The sequence below is a fragment of the Ictidomys tridecemlineatus genome, chromosome 7 (assembly GCF_052094955.1).
Source record: "Ictidomys tridecemlineatus isolate mIctTri1 chromosome 7, mIctTri1.hap1, whole genome shotgun sequence".
NCBI lineage: Eukaryota > Metazoa > Chordata > Mammalia > Rodentia > Sciuridae > Ictidomys > Ictidomys tridecemlineatus.
In genome coordinates, this window is record NC_135483.1 from 32,562,238 (window position 1) to 32,582,800 (window position 20,563).

The window sequence follows — 20,563 nt, forward strand, 5'->3', positions numbered from 1 at the left end:
GGTTCATCTTTCTTGAAGTCCCTTTCCCTCCCTCTCTCCCTTTCTCTCTGTTTCCTGGCCACCAGGAGCAGATAGCACTCCTCCCTCCATGCCCTGCTGCCTTGGATGTTCTGCCTCACTTTGGACCCAAAGTAATTTGGCAGGCAATGGACTGAACATCTGAAACTGTGAGCTAAAATAAACTAAGTTGTTCTTGTTGGGTATTTTGATCAGTTATAAAAAGTCAACTAACACAACATTTATTTTTTTTTCTTTTGTAATAAACTGTATAGTCTATCACAATCAGATGAAGTGATGATTTTTACTGAGATGTCTTTGGCAAAGAAAAGGAAAAGTGATTGTCTTATAAATAATTTATTTTCATAAAGCAGAATGACATTTTGCATTGGTACAATATGAATTACCTAACAGTAGTCTACACAAAGTCAAGTACTGAAACCAACTTACCCAATAGGCCGAGAAACAACAAGCTCCACTTGTGGTTCAGGTTTGGATTCTAAAATGATGTTGTACACTTCCTCAAATGTTGCTCCTTGCAATAACCTTCCATTCCATTCTAATACTTCATCACCTACAGTATCAGTAATAATAATCTCAGAAAAAAAAAAAACTAAGCCCCAAAAAAGTACTCAAAACAAAATCAACCTTTAAAGTTCAATGAACACTACAGAATAAAATCAGCACTGTGGAATAAAACCCACACTAAAAATAATCCCAATGGCATAAAATTTAACGGTCATGTTAATATACTTCACCAAAAGGATATAGTCAGAAGAAAAAAGAGTACACAAAAGTTATCATTTTTTATTTGTTATGGAAATTTTAATTGTAGACAACAATCAAAATCAATTTTCTCTTTATAGGTTTTATGACTCTGTACTGTGTGTGTGTGCAAACACACGCGCATTCAAATAACCAAGTTCTCTGTTTTCTTTAATGGGTTTCCCTTGTTGAAACTCTTTTGTAAAAATCTTAATAATTACCATTTTATCAAATCCTCTTTAAGGCACTCAAGGATTTCTCCAAGAGTATGAAGTGACATATAGCAACACATTTTAGAAAAAAAAGCATTTATCTATGAACTAGTTTTCCAAACTAAGTTGGAATTTTTTTCCAGAGAAAAATCAGGCTATGGGAAACAAAATAAATTATTATTACATATTGATTAGAATATTCGCCAGCAAAAAAAATCAGTAAACATAAAAATTCTTTTTTGAATCATATTAGATTAAACTTTCCATTCACTAGTAAAGCTATATATCTAAGTGAAATGAGCTCTTTCTCATTGGTCAAATCAGTTCTAAATGAGGACAACTTTTTCTTAACTATTCATAATGAACTCTTTTTTTTTTTTTTTTTGGTGATACTGGAGATTGAACACAGTGATTCGCTACCACTGAGCCACATCCCCAACCCCTCTCCCCTTTTATTATTATTTTTTATTTTGAAACATTAAGTTGCTGAGACTGGCCTTGAACTTGCAATTCTCTTGCCTCAATCAACTGAGTAGCTGGAAATACAGGTGGGCACCACTGTGCCCAGTGAACATTTAATATTTTAATTATAAATAACCAATAGAAGAAACGTACCTGGTCTAAGATGTCCTACAGTATCAGCTAAACTTCCTTTTTTGACTTTGGTAATAAATGCACAGAGCCGACCTGATTCAGTCATCTTTCCTCCTACAACCTGTTTAAAAGAGGAACGCACTAAAGTTGTCATATTGTTAAAGTGCACATACTTGAAAATTCAAGTTAAAAATATTTGGAACAATTTGCAGCTTCTACAACAAATTTAATGTGTTGAGAATCATTTCTTAAATAATTCAGCATTGCTATTAGGAAGTTAAAATATTCCCTAAGAACTAACTCCTTTTACATACTCCAAATATGCTACAATTTAATTTATTATCTGTTAAAATGTCATATACCTTTAAAAATAACAACCATTTACAAGTTTTGTCCTTATGATAATTCTTATTTTTGTAATTTCTCAAAACATGTTGTCATAGTACTATATAATTATATTAAAATTTCTTTTTATAAATTTAAAATATTACAATACATATATTGTTACTTTTACTTGATTATGATATGCTACAAAATTTTCATTAGTACGTATTTGGGCATGATGATTATGTAAATAATGATGATGGATCTTTCTTGGGAAAATAACAAGGTATACTTAATTTTATCAAAAGCAATGTAAACTTGCAGACCATTTGCAGCCCGCTTTTTCTAAAAATGTTAAGAATAATTCTATGGAAGCATAAGTGTACCTGTAAGATACTAGCTGGCCTCTTACAAAATTAATGTTTTGCTTCTCATCAACTGCCATTTAACCAATATATTAACTTCATAGCAGGTAAAGCAAATGAAACTAACAAAATTCAACAACTAAATACTTTTTTCTCTTCTAAATAGGGTGAAAGATATTTAAATTTAAAACTCACTGATTTATTTTATTCCATGTATTTATTCCATAATTACACTCAGCTGCAATTCAGTTAATACTTATTTAGTCCTATATTTCAAAATTAAATATAGATGTCTTGTGGGCTTACAAACTCATGTAAATTTTTTTTAAAAATTTGACTTATCAAACTTTAACAGTAATAATTAATTATGCTATCTACAGTTATTATTAGTAATATTATTGAAATCTTATGGTATGTCAGATACTGTACTAAATGCTTACATACCGCTTCAATAAATTTTATTTTAACAATCTAATAAATAGCATTATCAGCACTGGAAAAATGAGGAATCTAAGACTAAGAGTAGTTGCCAATATTACGTAGCTAGCAACTGCTATCACTGAAATTTAAGCCAAGACTGCCTAACCTCTATACCACACTGCTCTAACACTATATTGGGCAGATGGGGATTTAAATCCCACCATTGTCATCATCTTGTGATCATAGATAAATTATGACACCTCTATAAGCTTGTTTCTCATCTGTTCTAAGTGCTGAATTAGCTGACAGATGTTAAATGCTCAGATGAGTGCCAGTCACACAGCAGCCACCCATAAATGAACTTGCCCAATTCTACCTACATCCAAATTTTTCTAGTATCTGTTACTATTTATATTCTACAGTACAACTTCTACAGTAATGGCTTAACTCTAAAAATTTACTTGGGTTTCATTTCAGCTTTTAATTGTCTATATTAGATGCATAAAATCAAATAGCTTATTCATTTACCAAGTAATTCCCTGCTATTTAACAGTCAAATATAAAGCAATACTCATATTTAATTTCCTAACATAATTATTTTTGTTTCCAGACTTTCAACAGGATTCTCTCTCATACACACACATACACATGCACATAACTTTACTACATTAATACAAAATCATATTCCTGAATAATATACATATTACATTTCCCTATTCTGTATATTGAGTACCTAAATAAAATTATCATTTTAATATAAGATAAACACAGATATAGACTTAAAGAGCAAAATGTAAAGGTAAAATAAGTTTTATCATTGTATGTAAGACTCAAATTTATTCTAATCAGATAGTATCATTGTCTTTCAAAATTATATACATGAGTATTATTGTGGAATAATTGCAACTTCTTAAATAATACTTGGAAAATAAAAACTTTGGGATAATGAGTGACAGTATTTGAGGAATCTTGAAAATGTGTGGGGGGGGAACTCCCTTAAGTTTGTATGGGTTGAAAGTCATTATATTTTTTCCTGATAAATCTGTAAAGGAGTATAGAGCCAAAATATCACACATTTTATTACATACCTTTAAACCAAGCATTGCTCCTGAGTCTCGAGGAACACTTCCATCTTTTAGTCGCTTATTTAATAAAATACGACCAATTAGGCGATCTCCATCTTTAGATGGTTGCCAGGTCACAGGATGCTGACATATTGCATCAACAAATAAGAAAAATTAATGTTCTTTTATAACAAATTATCTCTAATTGTACAATCTAAGTTCAGAACTCTAACCCTTTATGATTACACAAACCAATTTACATTCCAAAACCGATGAGAAAAGTTTACTATCTTACCCTTGCAATCTCAATTTTGTAATAGAGATTTTTTTGCAAAATTCAATTTTGCTGAATTCTTACGGTTCTCTGAAACAATACTGAAGTAATATAGCTCTACAAAATGAGGAAAAACTTTTAAAATCTTTAACATTTCTATATGCTGAAGATTAACTAAAAGTTAACAGGCTGAAATTTTATGCAGTTGAATCCATTTAAAAATGAGAATTTCTTCTTAAAACACTTTTGAAACAGATTTTAAAAGACTGTATTACAATAAAATTAAAAGTTTATATCTTATTAAAACATAAAATCTAAAGCCATAATAAAGGTTTTCTTGAATAAGCGTCTTGATTAAAATTCTTAAAAAATACACAAGCTCCAATAACTTTCCAACTGATTTGATTTTGCATAAGACAAACAGCCTTCATTCAAAGATTGTATTTCTCACTTCATCGAAGTTCACTGATTCTTTCAAGTCTTTGGCCTATCTAGGAAATTACCTTTAGTAGATAATTCAATGGTATCCATTGCTAAGTAACCTTGAAAATATTAGTAGTTTATTTCTCTCAATGCAGAACTAAAGCCTCTACAAATAATGACCCAGTCCATTATGAATGACAGGGTAAATATCAAAGTAAATGATTTGTGTAATCATAGTATTTTCACAGTCACCTAAAATAGCATGCATATCTTCATGCAAAATTTAGCAGGCAAAACACAAGTTCCATTCAATCACATCTATATGGTAAAAGATTTCAAAAGTTTCACTATACTAAAAGCAAAAATAATAAATATCAAAGCAGATGGCAATGGCTCTAATACTAATTAATAATACATTAAAATGCTGTATTGATAAAACAAAAGAGCAAAATGACAGTGAAAGGGAAAAAAGAAAAACAACTTTTTCTGTGCAAATAGACCCAATTATCTGCCTTTTGCCTGGGATTCAAACTATTAAAATTTAATTTTCATCCCAAGGAAAATATATAGAAGCAATTAAATAAGCCAATCCAAACAATTGTTCATTATTTGTGGCTTATTATAACATTACAAAATTCTCTCATGCGACCATAAACAAACCATTCCTTTGTTCCTAAGTTTTATTTTCAGTTACTTATTTTTTGGTATGCTGTCAAACAATAAAAACAGCAAAGCAAGCAAGAGTTTTTTTTTGGTTGGTTTGTTTGGTTTTATTTTGTTTTTCTTTTCTGCACCTTAAGAAATGCTACATTGACCCTTGAAATGCCCTGTCCTTTTAGTATGTTCTGTTTTAATGAGTGACAGAGAGCAAACGAAGACCAAATGAGCAGGTTAAAAGGCAGGCTCCACAATCTCAGTACCTTATCACTATGGCTATGCTCCTCGTTAAGGGTTGTGCTACTACAGGTATCTACCCCAGAGTCCTTAATCTGAGGTTCAGACCATTCCAAATCCTCTTCCAAAGAGTGGCCACCAAAGTACATCATTTTCTTTTGTCTCTCAGACCTGGTGTTAGAGTCCGACAAAACTGCCTGCTCACTAGTTTTTCTTTTTCCCTTTTGACTGTCCCCTACAGGCATGGGATAAAAAAAAAAAAAATACAAAAAAGAAAACATGCAAAGGTATAAATAAAAAGGAAAAGTGAAATGATAACGGAAATTAAATAGTAAGGCTCCACATGTCTCACCAAAGACATTGGGGAAGCCTCACTGCTATGCCAAGACGTATGGTCCAACCAGTTGTAATCCATGTCTCCTGTGAGAGTCAGACAGATAAGAGTGCAATAAAGGAGACGGCGAAAAAAAGGACAGACAGAGACATTATAAACATATTAATCTGTGTGATCCTGTCTGGTTTCAGGAACTTTAGCACTCATTACATATACCAAGAGAAAGCTAAGTTTCCAAGTGAATAAAATTTATAGAATGCAGAATACAAAGTTTATGTACTCTGGACAGACCCTACAAAACAAAGCCCCGCAAGAAGAAAAAAGGCTAATAATAAACAAGAATAGAAACAAAACAAAAAAATGGATATTCTGAAAAAGAGACTCTTGGCTATCTCTGTTTCTTATGCTAATTTTCCCCCATACTGACCTAAAGACATGAGTTTATTCTCCAAAGACTAATGATCATTAAAAAAAATTAAACAGTGGTTTGCCAATAACTACCATTTCAAAAGCCAAATAATTAAAAGTTGTTCCTTGAATGTAGTATCATATTCTATATAACGGCGAAACCTCCTCAAAAATTTGAGTGTTTAAAAAATTGGTTAAACAAAAGATTAAATTTATAATAGTTAAAATGAAATAAACTACTTAAATATCATGAATTACTTAATATTACTTTGAAATAACTCATCAACATTTTTCAGAAATTGTATCCTTGTAAAAAGTAAATTTTTAAAAAAATAATTTTGTCAGATAATTTATGTAACTGGCAACTAAAAATGAAAATTCATTTTACAAATGTAATGTGTTTCTTATTTGTCATATTTGAAAGAACTTCTTTTAAGGCTGTATATAAACATGTTTTTAAACTTTAGTTATACTTGGATTTATTTAAAAATATTTACTGCCTTCACTTTCTATTTATTGTGCTGAACTCTAGTGTGAGGGGTAAAACAAAGAAACATGCTTACAAAACATTTAAACACAATAAATCATCAGTTCAAATAGGAAAAAAACAAAATCATATGTGAAGGTATAATAAGGTCTAATTGATATTCTGGCGTTACAAAACACCTCTAATGTAAACAAGTTTAGGATGAGAACAGAAAGATGTGACCTAATGAGTGTAAGGAAATAGAGGAAAAATGGAGGAAAGAGCATTCAAGGAAAAACTAACATTAAAACATCAGTGTGCCTAAACCAAAAAGAATGAGAGGAAGAATATCATGCTAAATATAACTAGTAAGGCTGCACTTAACAGCTTAGATAGGTACTTCTATGCCATGTTAAAGATTATAAATTTCAATCATCGAAGGATTTTAAGCAAAATTGGGACATGATCTGATTTACGCTTTAAAGGGTATGGAGGTAAGAAGGATAGTAGAATGAATTGGACACTATTACCCTATGTGCATATATGACTACATGACCAGTATAATTCCACATCATTTACAACTAGAAGAATGAGAAGTTATACTCCATTTTTAAAAAGTTACAAACCAGGCATGGAGGTGCATGTCTGTAATCCCAACAGCTCAGGAGGCTGAGGAAGGAGGTTCTCAACTTCAAAGCAAGCCTCAGCAAAAGCGAGGCACTAAGCAATTCAGTGAGACACTGTCTCTAAATAAAATACAAAATAGGGTTGCGGATGTGGCTCAGTGGTTGAGTACCCCTGAGTTCAATCTCCAGTTAAAAAAAATTACATTAAATGTGAATGATGTGTGTGTGTGTGTATATATATATAACATATATAAACATATACTAACATATACATATATATACTAACATATATATATATATATATTTTAATGGTAATTCTAAGTACTGTATAGAGATTAGAATGGAAGAAACCAAAAGTTAAAAGGCATTTGCAGTGGTCCCTGGGAAACATAATTATAACCTGAACAAAGGTGATGGCAATACACATGGTTAAAAGATAAACAAAAAATGAGAGGGTATTGAGGAATTTTGGGGTAGAAATACAATGCTAAAAAAGATTGAAGAGGGGCTGGAGTGGTAGAGCACTTGCCTAGCAAGTGTGAGGCACCAGGTTCAATCCTCAGCATCACATAAAACAAATAAATAAAATAAAGGTATTGTGTCCATCTACAACTAATATATACTATATGTGTGTGTATTCTTTTTTTAATCAAGATTCACTCACAGGTTTCTGAACATTAACAACTGAGTCAAAGAAAAGAGAATTTATGAGATGGAGAACATAAAAAAACAGCACTTTTTGTTAGGGAAAAGGTAGGAGGGATTAGTCTATTTCATTGAAACTTACAGTAAGGCTTATAAATTTCAAGATACTAAAATGCATAACTACAATATTTCATTCTGGGTATATAATTGAAATGTTCATAAGTATTCAAGTAGGCATGTAGAAAGCAATTAATCAAGCTGTAATAAACCTTAGAAAGCAGTTTTAATCTTGAGACACATAAACTGAAAATTATTATCTTATAGACAGGATTGATACCTTTTAGGAATAGAAAGTAAAAGAATGTGTGAAGAATACCCAGACTAACTCCAAAACTTACAATTTGATTTAAGAAAATATTAAATTGAAAAAGAGCATGTAGAGAATGAAAGGGGGGAAGGAAGGAGATGAAGAAAAGTCTCCAAACCAAAAAGAAGAGTTTCCTAAAAGGAAAGAGAAATTGACAATATTGATAGGTTTCAACACATCAAATAAGATGAGGAAATGAAAGTCTGCATTAGATTTTGCAACATTAAGATTAGGGCAGATGTTATAAAGAATGGTTAGATAAAATGATAAAAATTAAAATCAGACTGAAATAATTGAGGAACCAAAGGAAATGAGGAAGTAGAAGATTTCTATGTGGATGTATAGTTCTCAAAGTAAAATCCCCAAAGTAGCATCATCAGCATCATCTGGAAACTTTCTAGAAAAGCAAATTATTGACCATCACCCCAATGAATCAGAAACTATTAGTGGGGCTGAGCAATCTATGTTTTAACAAGGCTTCCAAATGATGACCTCAATAAAGATTGAGAGCCACTGGAGACAATTAAAAGTTTCTTTGTGAAGGAGAAAGAAACTATATTATCGAACATATATAAACATATACTAACATATACAAAACATATACAAACATATACAAATTTATACAAAATACAATTTGCATATGAACCTCATTCTTTAACCTATGAAATTAGAGAAGTGCCTCTTAACCTTTTCATGGTACAAATAATCCGAATTTTAGTACAACACACTGAAGTAAATGAAGATGACCAGCCCAGAGGATACTTAGGCTCCTTCCTGGATGGCCACTCAAAAAGCTGAGAGTCAGGGCTAGGATGGTGGCTCAGTGGTAGAGCTCTTGCCTAGCACGTAGAAAGCCCTGGGTTCAATCCTCAGCACCTCATAAAAATAAATAAAATAAATCTTAAGAAGGACATTTTAATATTGAAATTGTACAGCCCGTGCAAATAAAATATTCATTTTTAATGAAATAAATAAATAAATAAATAAATAAATAAATAAAATAAAGGTATTGTGTCAAACTACAACTAAAAAAAATATTTTTTTAAAAACTCAGAGTATTTTTATCTCAAGAAATCTGTTGCCTTTTCAAAATGTGTATTGTTCCACAACAAGGCATTGATAAATCAGTGAAATAGAGAGAAAAGCAGGATAAGCCTGTAAATCAAACTCTTGTATCTTTTATATGAAGGTTAAAGAACTCAGCTCACAATCTTTCTTCTCCCACATATGCTTGTGACCTACTAAAAAGGCAAAAATGTGGTTATTTTCTCTGTAAATAAACAAACTGCATAACCATTTGTAGCTAAAGCAAAACCATCTGATTAACCTTTAAAAAAGATATCATATATGATAGGCACTGAATAAACACTTATAGTATGAATAAAAATTAGTGTTGCTATAAAAATTACATAATCAATGTAAATTACATAGAAAATAATTTTAAACTACCAGGACAATTAGTGTGTAAATAATTGTATAATTATATACATATATTATATAATAATTATATTGTATAGCTTCAAAGGGAAGAATTAAGATAATATCTTTCTTTAATCCAAAAAATGTATTTCTGGGATTCCCATTCTAGAACAAAACTAAACACACACACACACACACACACACACACACACACACACAAATGAAAGGGAAATTTTAAAACTAAAAAATAATTGAAATTTAAAATAAAATGTATGAGACATACTGTAGAATGGAAAGGATAGAGGAATAACTCAATTATTGATTTTAAAGGTAGAATAACAAAACTCACCTGATCCAAAAACAGACTAAAACTAAATAAAATCACTCATTTTGAAATGCATAATAAAATAGAATGAATGGAGCTTCAAGGACCTTAGAAACTATAGCAAAAGATATCACGTTCATATCATGTGTCCCCAGAAAGAGAGGAGAAAATGAATGGGCTAAAAAGTATTCAAAGAAATAACGATTGGGAAATCTCTCAAATTTGGCAAAAGATAGAACACTTCAGATTCAAGATATCTGTAATCCCAGCAGCTCTGGAGGCTGAGGCAGGAATACGCAAGTTCAAAGCCAGCCTCAGCAAAAGCAAGGTGCTAAGGAATTCAGTGAGACCCTGTCTCTAAATAAAAATACAAAATAGGGCTGGGGATGTGGCTCAGTGGTTGATTACCCCTGAGTTCAATCCCCAGGAGGAAGAGGAGAAGAAGAAAAAGAGAAAGAGGAGGAGGAGGAGGAGGAGAAAGTAATAGTAGTAGTAGTAGTAGTAGTAGTAGTAGTAGTAGTAGTAGTAGTAGTAGTAGTAGTAGTTACATAAACCAGAAGAACACAAACAAATCTGCATGAAGATATATTATTATAAAATGAAAAATAACAAAAGAAAATCTTAAAAGGAGTGAGAAAAAACACCTTACCTAACGGGAAAAAAAGTTTTTTGCATGACAGCAGATTTCTCATCAGAAACAATGGAGGTCAGAAGAAGTAGCACAATGTTTTAATTGCTGAAATAAAATGAATATTAACCTAAATTCTAAATATGAAGAAATTATCTTTCAAGAATGAAAAACATGCTCAGACAAAAGAATAAGAGAATCTGTCACCAGCAGACTTACCCTAAAAGAATAGCTAAGAGAAGTTCTGGAAACAGAAGGGAAACAAAAAAGTAGAAACCTGTAAATACCAAGAAGGAATGAAAAACATGGTAAGCAAAAATAAGTATCAATACATTAGACTGTCCTTCTCACTTGAATTTTCTAAATTATATTTGGTGTTTTAAGTACAAAGTATACATTGTCTGATGTAGGTTTTCTATATATACAAGAAAATTTTAAGATGATTACATCATAAATAGAAAGAGAAAGAAACCTAAATACAAAGTTTCCACAATTTATATAAACTGGCTAATTGTAAACACTGTATAAGTTAATAAGTTGTTTATTAAGTACATTACCAAGAGCAGTCACCAAAATATGAAAAGAAATATACATAAAAACAGAGAAATCAAAATGCAATTCCAAAATAAAGTTCAAATAAGCTACACACAAGAAAAAGAAATCAGAAATGAAAAAGGGGAAACAAAATAAAAAAGAAATGAAAAACAACATTAAAAGTGCAGACCAATATCCGTCATGAATATAGACATGGAGATCCTTAATATGAAATTAGCAAATAGAATTAGCAAATAGAATTCAGCAATATGTAAAGAGAATTACACACTATGACCACATAGGGTTTATTTCTGGACTTCAAGACTGATTCAATATTTGGAAATCAATGTTAAATGAGGAAAATTAGATAATTCTTTCCATTGATCATCAATGAAAAAAAAACACACAAAAAAAATAAGGAATAGAGGAGAACTTGATCAAATGAGTAAGAGACAACAACATAAAACCCAAAGTGAAGATCTTAATGATAAAAGGTTAAATGCTTTATATGAAGAGAAATTTTATCAAAGTCAAAAAGTATAAGCACTCAAAAATCCTTCAACAGGTGAATGGCTAAAAAAACTGTTGTGAATCCACAATATGTAATGCTACTGAGTAATGAAAAGAAAAAATATGGATACTTACAAAATGGATGGATCTCAACGGTATTATGCTGAATGGAAAAATAAAATCTCACAATGTTGTTGAGAAAATGTTTTATGAATCTATGACATTTTGAGATTTTGTTAGTGGTGGCAGAGGTGTGGGGATGAATACAATGTCACTACAAAGAAGCAGTATTTTTGATGTTTGTGGTGATATGAAAAATCTGTATCTTTGTATCAGTGATGGTTACATAAATCTAAATATATAAGAAAAATGTCCTCTAGGACATTACAATAATGTCCCCATGTGTGTAGTTCTGCTTTCTGAAGTTTGTTACCTGCAATCAATCATTATCAGAAAATATTAATGGAAAATTTTGGAAATAAACAATTTCCACATTTTAATTTGCTGTTCTGAGTAGTGTGATGGAATCCATATCATTCCACTTTGTCCCACCCAGGAAGTAGATCATTCTTTTGTCCAGCATATCCACTCTGTATATACTTTCTGCCCTTGGCAGTTGAAAGAGACCATACTCAAACACCTTGTATTATTAACTATTGTTATCTCTTATTGTGCTTAATTTGTAAACTAAACTTTATCATGGGTATGAATGAATAGGAAAAACAGTATTATATAAAGTTTAATATTTAATAGTATCTATGGTTTTAGAAACCCACTAGAGGTCTTGGAATCTACACCTGCAGATAAAAGAAGACGACTGTATACAAATTACCCTACTGTCATTTTCCTGGTTTAGATACAGGCTGTAATCATTGGAGAACACTAAGTGAAGGGTATATGCAACCTCACTATACCGTCTTTGCGATTTCCTGCAAATCTATGATTACTTCAGATAAAAAGTTAAAAAATAATGTGTTGCTGCCTTCATAGTCATTTCCCCATCAATAAAGATATTTGAATAAAAGGCCAGAGTAGCGCTTGTTAGCATGCTTTAGAGAAGATCAATGCTTCAAGCAGGAAATCATAGTAAAAGCACACTAAATCCTATCTAATGAGGATATTCAATGATTTTATTTACACAAGTTAAACATATTTTAAAATGATTACCTAGCTATAAATAATCAAAAGATGCAAATCTTAGGTCTAAGATTTTTCTCCTTCACTTTTTCTCTCTTATAAAATACAAACTAACATCATTGTGTATTTGTTTATATTTTTTTAAAAGAGAGAGAGAGAGAATTTTTTTTTTTTTGGTAGATGGACACAATACAATACCTTTATTTTTATGTGGTGCTGAGAATCGAACCTGGGTCCCACCTGTGCTAAGCGAGCATTCTACCGCTGAGCCACAATCCCAGCCCCGTGTATTTGTTTATATCTTAAACATAGATAAAACAGTTTAGCTATTCTATTTATACTGTTTTTTTCCTAAGTTAGTAAGACAAAAGTTTATTAACTTTTTATTTAACTGTTTTTCATTATTTTAGGCTACTAAAAGTTAAACTTAAATAGTATAAAATGGAATTCTTAAACATCCTTATTTTTAACTTAATCAAGTTAAATAAGTCAAAGAATGTGGACAGTATTTTACATCTAGGGCTATAAAACCCATGTTAAACTACTGACTCCAATCCATGCCAATTTGGTAATTGAGAAAGTCACTTAATGAATTAGATCTCATTTTCTCATTTGTATGAAAAGAGATTAATTTTGATATCTCACAGTTGTTGAGATGTTTAAAAAAGATAACAGTCATGAAAGTTCCTTGCAAATTGTAGGGTCATACTAATATTGATAGTATCTTCATCTTTATTGTAATTTAAAAATAATTCTTTCATTGTAAATAGGTAGAGAAAATTCAAATATAATATTTTTATTTTTCCTCTTATTTCTCTTTTTATTAATGTAAAATATTAATGGAAATATTTCTCTTCAACTTCTCAGGATCCATATGCTGGCATACTATTGACCAACATGTATTTCATGCAACAGAATTCTGCAAAATGTTAATAGGCTTTATTAATTTAAAGGTACTCTAGTCAAATAAGTTTGTAAAACTCTTGATTTATAATTAAATAGATTTCTTGAGTGTGGGATTTTTTTAATGTAGTAATAACAGTATTCTTTGTTAACAGGATTATATAACATAGTTTTCTACAATCTTAATTTACACACAAAAGCTGCCTCACAGGACAAATATTCCAGGAACTAAATTTTGAGAATTAATGTTGAAACCTGCTTGAGGATCAGTTTCCCTCACAGGATAGTGAGTAAAATTGGTAATATGAGTGTCTTTCCCACCCCAAGGAAAATGTGTACTATTAAAGGAAATTCAAAACCTTGCTAAAAAATAATAGTCATAATAAGAGAATATTATCCACGGCAATGGTTTTCAAACTATGTTCCATGCAATTACTTCAGAGGCAACTACTGGAATGTGGGCAGATGACTATAAGAGGGTGCCTAGTAATACCCACTTCATGGTCCTCATGTCTTTGTGTGGGATCTATGTCTTGTTCCTAACCAAGGTGGTAGGAAGGGATGGAATGTCACTCCCATGATATTATTAAGACTCAACCTTGCTAGTCAACTTGCATGAGACACTCTCTTTGCTGGCTTGATGAAATAAGCAGCCATAATATAAAGCCCATGTGACAAGAAACTATACGCAGACTTTAGGAATCTGGGGCAACCCCTAGAACTATGGACATTATAATATGCATGATTAGGAAGGCAGAAGTGTTACCATTAAATGACGACAAGAATTTGATGGTAAGAACTATCCTTTCAAAAATGTTACAGTATAAAAAATTGTTTTGTGGAATCAAAAAATTATGGCATTTTATGAGAAAAAAAGGAATTATTGAGAAAAAGGAAGAGCCAGGCACATTGATTCATGCTTGTAATCCCAGTGGCTCAGGAGGATGGGGCAGGAGGACTTCAAGTTTAAATCCAACCTCAGCAAAAGCAAGGCACTAAGCAACTCAGTGAAACTCTGTATCCAAATAAAATACAAAATATGGCTGAAGATATGGCTCAGTGGTTGAGTGCCTCTGAGTTCAAGAAAGAAGGAAGGAAGGAAGAAAAGAAGGAAGAGAGGGAGGGAGGGAGGGAGGGAGGGAAGGAAGGGGAAAGAAAGAGAAAGGAAAGAAAGAAAGAAAGAAAGAAAGAAAGAAAGAAAGAAAGAAAGAAAGGAAGGAAGGAAGGAAGGAAGGAAGGAAGGAAGGAAGGAAGGAAGGAAGGAAGGAAGGAAGGAAGGAAGGAAGGAAGGAAGGAAGAAAGAAAGAAAGAAAGAAAGAAAGGGGAGGGAGGAAGGAAGGAAGGAAGGAAGGAAGGAAGGAAGGAAAGAAGGAAAGAAAGAAAGAAGGAAGGAAAGAAAGAAAGAAAGAAAGAAAGAAAGAAAGAAAGAAAGAAAGAAGGAAGGAAGGAAGGAAGGAAGGAAGGAAGGAAGGAAAGAAAGAAGGAAGGAAAGAAAAGGGAAGAGATTGGAGAAAAGAATAGATAGATAAGATATAATACCTGTTGGTATATGAATATAGCAGGTATGGCTACTATAGGAATATATATATATTTAGAAAATGGTAAGTAGTAGAATATTGGCAAATAACCCTTCCCAAAATCAGTAGTTGTACATTATTTCATTATATAGATCAGTAGTTCTCAAACACGAAGTTCTAACACAATTGTAAAGTGTGTCACAAGTAATGATAAAGAAAAACAGTTTATAAATTATTTAATATTAAGTTAGAATAGATTAAGTAAATATTAAGTTAGAATAGATTCAACTTTGCATCTGAATTAATGTCAATCTCAATTATTTATGTGCAAGGAAATGGAAAGGAATATGGCTACTATAAATCGTCCATATCACTAGGGAAAAATATGTATGAATTTGTGTTATTGTGTTATTTAATCCTATTTAATAACACAAATCCTATGTGATACTAAAAAACTGAGACATTTATCAGAGTTTATTGCATAGCTAACTTGTCAGAGGCCCAGAGATAAAAACAAATGGAAAGATTAGAGAAAGGGATATCTGCAGAAGAGGTTTATGAAAAAAATCCATGGGAATGAGGGGGAAAAAAATCCGGGCATAGTGGTTTATTCCTGTAATACCAGAGGCAGAATGAAGGAATGAGTAAAGGGAAAGGCAATGCGGAACGAATTCTTTAAAAATATTGTTATGTCCTTATGTCCACTTATAAATATACCACAGGGAATTTCACCTTTGTGTACAGGCAGAAAGAACCAACCAAATACAAATAAATAGACAAGCAAAAGGAAGTCTATTAGAGTAGAGAAAGAAGAATGGGAGAGGGGAGGGAGGACAAGAGAGAAAAAGGGAGGGAAAACCTGGGGCTGGGGCACTGATTGTGAACTGAAATCAAATTCCACGCAGGTATGAGTTTGTCAGGATGCACCCAACTACTATGGATAACCATAAGGCTCCAATTTTAAAAATTCATTGATTCATTGTTCAATAATAGCAGTTAAAAGCAATTCTCATTCAGAGGTTTAAAAAAAAAAGCAATAAAATTCCAGTGATGCTAGGACAGCAAATTGTGACAAAAGGAAAGCAAGATACTTAGCTTCTACTTCTGACAGATTTACAGAACCGATAATGGTTAAGTCCACAAGAGTGAATAAATTTCACAACTGATGGTTCAGATTTAATAACACATCATAGTTTCAAATATTGCCTGCTAAATACCTATTGGCAAATAATATATTAATAATCACAGGCTTTTAACACCCTAAATTTTCAAATGTTTTAAATAATTGCCCAGAAAAAAGAAAAACTCCACACATATTTTAGGTATAACACATTTCAGTAGATTATACTCTAGGCTATACAGAATTTTAGTCTTCTCTCAATTTTCTTAAAAATATTCTTATGGGCTGGGATGTGGCTCAAGCGGTAGCGTGCTCGCCTGGCATGCGTTCGGCCCGGGTTCGATCCTCAGCACCACATACCAACAAAGATGTTGTGTCCGCCGAGAACTAAAAAATAAATATTAAAAAATTCTCTCTCTCTCTCTCTCTCTCTCTCTCTCTCTCTCTCTCTCTCTCTCTCTCTCTCTCTCTCTCTTTAAAAAAAAATATTCTTACTTCTAGTTCTTCTACAGACTTTTAATGGTTACTAAGTCTCCAGTCACTTCATATTCTGTAACCATTCCTAGAATAAACACCTGAACACACTAGTTAGTAACATCTAATGACTCATGAAGAGCCAAGAAAAGTTCCATGAAATCATTTTCTTTATTTTTAAATTGATTACATTTTCGAGTCTTCAAACACAACTGACTTCAATTGCTGTATTCAACAGGATTTAATTAATTCCCCATTGTAAGTGGCTTTCTTAAGTTGCCAATAAATGAGCGACTTGGAAACTTCCTTTCATTGTAGCCTCATTTTCCTTTTATATTTTTGTGAAGAAATTCTGCTGTATATTATTATATAATATATAATGACATATCCCATTTTAAATTTCCAAATTTTTTGGTCTTCAGTTTCCTGTTACTTGGTGCTTAATCTGATAATGTGCGTACAGTGTCACTGAACAATAAACACAATACTTTGCCATCAAATTTGATAAAGTGACCCACACTCCACAGTGCCTTGAAACTGTGGTAATCAAAGTCTACTTTCCTAATCCTTCTGACATTAAAGATAAAAATGAAAAAATAACTACAGGGATGAATTTTTAACTCTACAGTCTTTGGAGTGTCATGCACACTACCATACTGTCGTGTATACTGTGCAGTTATAAATGTGTCCCTGAAATTTCTAGTACACTAAAGAGCACTGCAAAGCAATGAAAGTACCACATGTTATGTGCCTAAACAACTCAACTCTACTGTAGCACAAGAGCAGTGATGCACAGCACATAAAATGAACATGTTGGTAACAACAAACAAATGAATGGTGTGGTTGTTTTTGTAAATCTTCATTTAAAAGACTAAGATTGAAATTTCATATAATTTTCATGTTATGAAATAGTAAGTTTCTTTTCAATCATTTAAAAAATGTAATAAGCACTCAGCTCAAAAACAAAAGATGTACAAAAACAGGTTTTTTGTAGGCAAATTATTATAGAAAAATATTTTTTTCTTAAGCAGTTTTTATTACACTCAAGTTATTAAGACAAGTTTCATCCATAATTAATAAGAAAAGATTTATGCAAAAGGAAGAAATTACCATCTTCAAAAATTTAAATGATCAAATTTATAAAGAAACAAAATTCTCCTTTATTCCCATTTGTAAATTTACCTTCTGGATGTTCACTTTATATATTAACTTTGAATTAATTTAGATTTTCAATCTGCTTATGTTGTTATATAATTTCAAGTCCCAAATCAGCTTCATAATGTTTATTTGTAACTTCATTTCTTATAAAAAAGTATCCTACTTTTAGAAAAGTCATGATGAAAGAATTTCATAAGACTATCAAATATTTCAATAGAGTAGTTCATCATATCCACATAATTTCACCATTACTGAATTCTTTTTATTCAAAAGTGAAGCTCTAAGACTCATGGTACAATTGGCAAAAAATTTAAGCATAAAATTATTTAACTAATAGATGAAGTGAATACATGAAAAAGAAATCATTCTTTGGTTTTTAAAATTTTTTACTTGTTAGCTGGTTGCGGTGGTGCACACCTGTAATCCCAGCAACTCAGGAGGCTGAGACAGGAGGATCACAAGTTCAAAGCCAGTCTCAGCAAAAGCAAGGCACTCAGCAACTCAGTGAGATCCTATCTCTAAATAAAATACAAATAGGGCTGGGGTGTGGCTAAGTGGCCTAGTGCCCCTGAGGTCAATCCCCAGTATCAAAAAACTAAAATAAAATGTTTTAATTGTGAAAGTTTAATAAAATAGCTACCCAAATTTTTTTAAAAAATAGTTTCATTATTACAAATAGTTTCATTATTACAACTTACTCAAAATGTTTTTGAGTCCATTTTCTTTAGAATTTCTTACATGTTTAATTGCTCTCAAATACCATAAATTTCTATTTTCCTCAATTTTCTACATATACTATTGTTTCAATAGTCTATTTTCTTTATAATCACGTACAGTAAATCTAGTAATTAAAGATTACAAGAAACCTGATATTGTGCAAGGGGATAAATTTCACCATTGCTAACTGATATTGAAACCTGGGCAAATATAAACCTGATACCTCTAGGGTTTGTTTTTAGTATCTTAAGATTCATGTTTCTATCTGGAAGGTATGCAGTCTGTCTTGTCTTCTTTCTATTCTGGACAATTTTCTCCAAATTGTCCCACTCTCCCATCTCTACTCCCCCAACTCCTCAAGATAAATAAAAATATGTTGTGCCACTTTCAATACTCTAATATTTGAATCAAACATTTCAGACTTCTAAACTTTATAGTTTAGAAGACTATATGCATGTATTCTTGGATTTGCTAACCCAATCACTACTCAAAATTTTACAAAGAAACCATAAAGGCCTGCAACAACAAGGTGAAATCAATCAGAGTAGGCCCTGAAACAAAGCAATAAAACTCTCTCTTTTAAAGTATCTTCATGCTTTAAAAAGGTGGTATTGAATATCTTTTGTGTAGTTGGGAAAATAACTGACAATGTGACTGTGTAAATAAGGTGAAAAGACTACACTGCATTACAATGTTAAGATTAAAATATATGTAATAAAGAAAAGTATGGTATCTACAATTTATCAATTGGGCCTGGGAATGTAGGTCATTGGTATATTGCTTGCCTACCACAGTGAGGTACTGGGTTAAATTCCCAGAAGAATCAAAAAAGAAAAAAAAATGGTTAAATATATTAATTAGCCATTAATCATTAAACATCATTTCTAAATCAGCCTCTAGGTCTAAAAGGAATGAGCAAGACAGGAAACACGGATATGAAGTAAGTCACAAAATTCTAACATAAGGGAGTATCTTTAAAACATTTTGGCTATGATCCACAGTCATAGAATACAGTCATAAAATACAGTCAGTCTTTTGTATCCACAGTTCTATCTCATGAATTCACCCAACTGCAGATGGAAAATAGTTTTTAAAATATTTGTGTCTATAATGAACATGTACAGAATGTTTCATCCTTGACAGTTATTCACTAAACAATACGGTATAACAATTTACATAGTACCTTACATGATATTAGGTATTATAAGCAGCCTAGAGATTATTCAAAACATATAGGAGAATTGCATGGCTTATATACAAATACTACACTATTTTATATAGGGAATTGAGCATCCACAGATTTGGGTATCTACCAGGAGTCCTGGGAATACCCCCACCACAAACACACACACACACACACACACACACACAGCACTGTGCAGACACCCAGAGCTAACTGCATGTTTTACAATGTAAGACTATAGAGTGTATGTGTTTGTGTATATATATATATATTATCCTTACTAAGTATTTCTCTGATATTTTCTATTATATTTTAGTTCACGCTTTAAAATTTTTTTAATTGGTTCTGAGAGCAAAGAGGGGAGAAGGACAAGTGGAGAGGGTAGAGACTGTAGGTGGGGTCAGGGCCAGGGGGCTCTGCTCCACGGGAGTTAAATAACAACTGGGAATGGAGTGCTCCTGGTTACCTAGTAGGTATTCTGCTAAACACCTTACAATACACAAGACAGCCTCACAAAACAATTATCCAACTCCAATATCAACAGCACTAAGGATCATTCAATAAGGAAATCATAAATAAAATTATAAAGTCAATAGTAATTTATAAAGCTTTTTTATGTTTTTAATGAAAAACATTTTAAAATTTGAGAAGCACATCTAATATTCAAATTCAAAGATAATATGACATCAGCAATCTAAACCTTATCTTCTTCTATAACCCTCAAAGCAAAAATAGAAAGGACGGGGGGAGAGAAAGATCA

At 31.8% G+C, this 20,563-nt stretch overlaps 1 protein-coding gene across 49 annotated transcripts in view; it reads right to left on the reverse strand.

The window, feature by feature from the left end:
• Positions 1 to 20,563, reverse strand: part of Rims2 (regulating synaptic membrane exocytosis 2) — a 559,411-nt gene that overhangs the window by 257,877 nt on the left and 280,971 nt on the right. For 30 of the 49 annotated variants that reach the window (XM_005316267.4, XM_005316266.4, XM_021724861.3 and 27 more), the window contains 4 exons: positions 5,359 to 5,567; positions 3,766 to 3,885; positions 1,590 to 1,689; positions 448 to 571 (listed from right to left, as the gene is read on the reverse strand). In XM_005316267.4, coding sequence (XP_005316324.2) covers positions 448 to 571; positions 1,590 to 1,689; positions 3,766 to 3,885; positions 5,359 to 5,567 — 553 coding nt within the window. Of the gene's footprint in view, positions 1 to 447; positions 572 to 1,589; positions 1,690 to 3,765; positions 3,886 to 5,358; positions 5,568 to 5,684; positions 5,753 to 20,563 lie in introns of all 49 variants that reach the window. The other 19 variants (XM_021724896.3, XM_021724880.3, XM_078016822.1 and 16 more) reach the window with 1 other exon arrangement.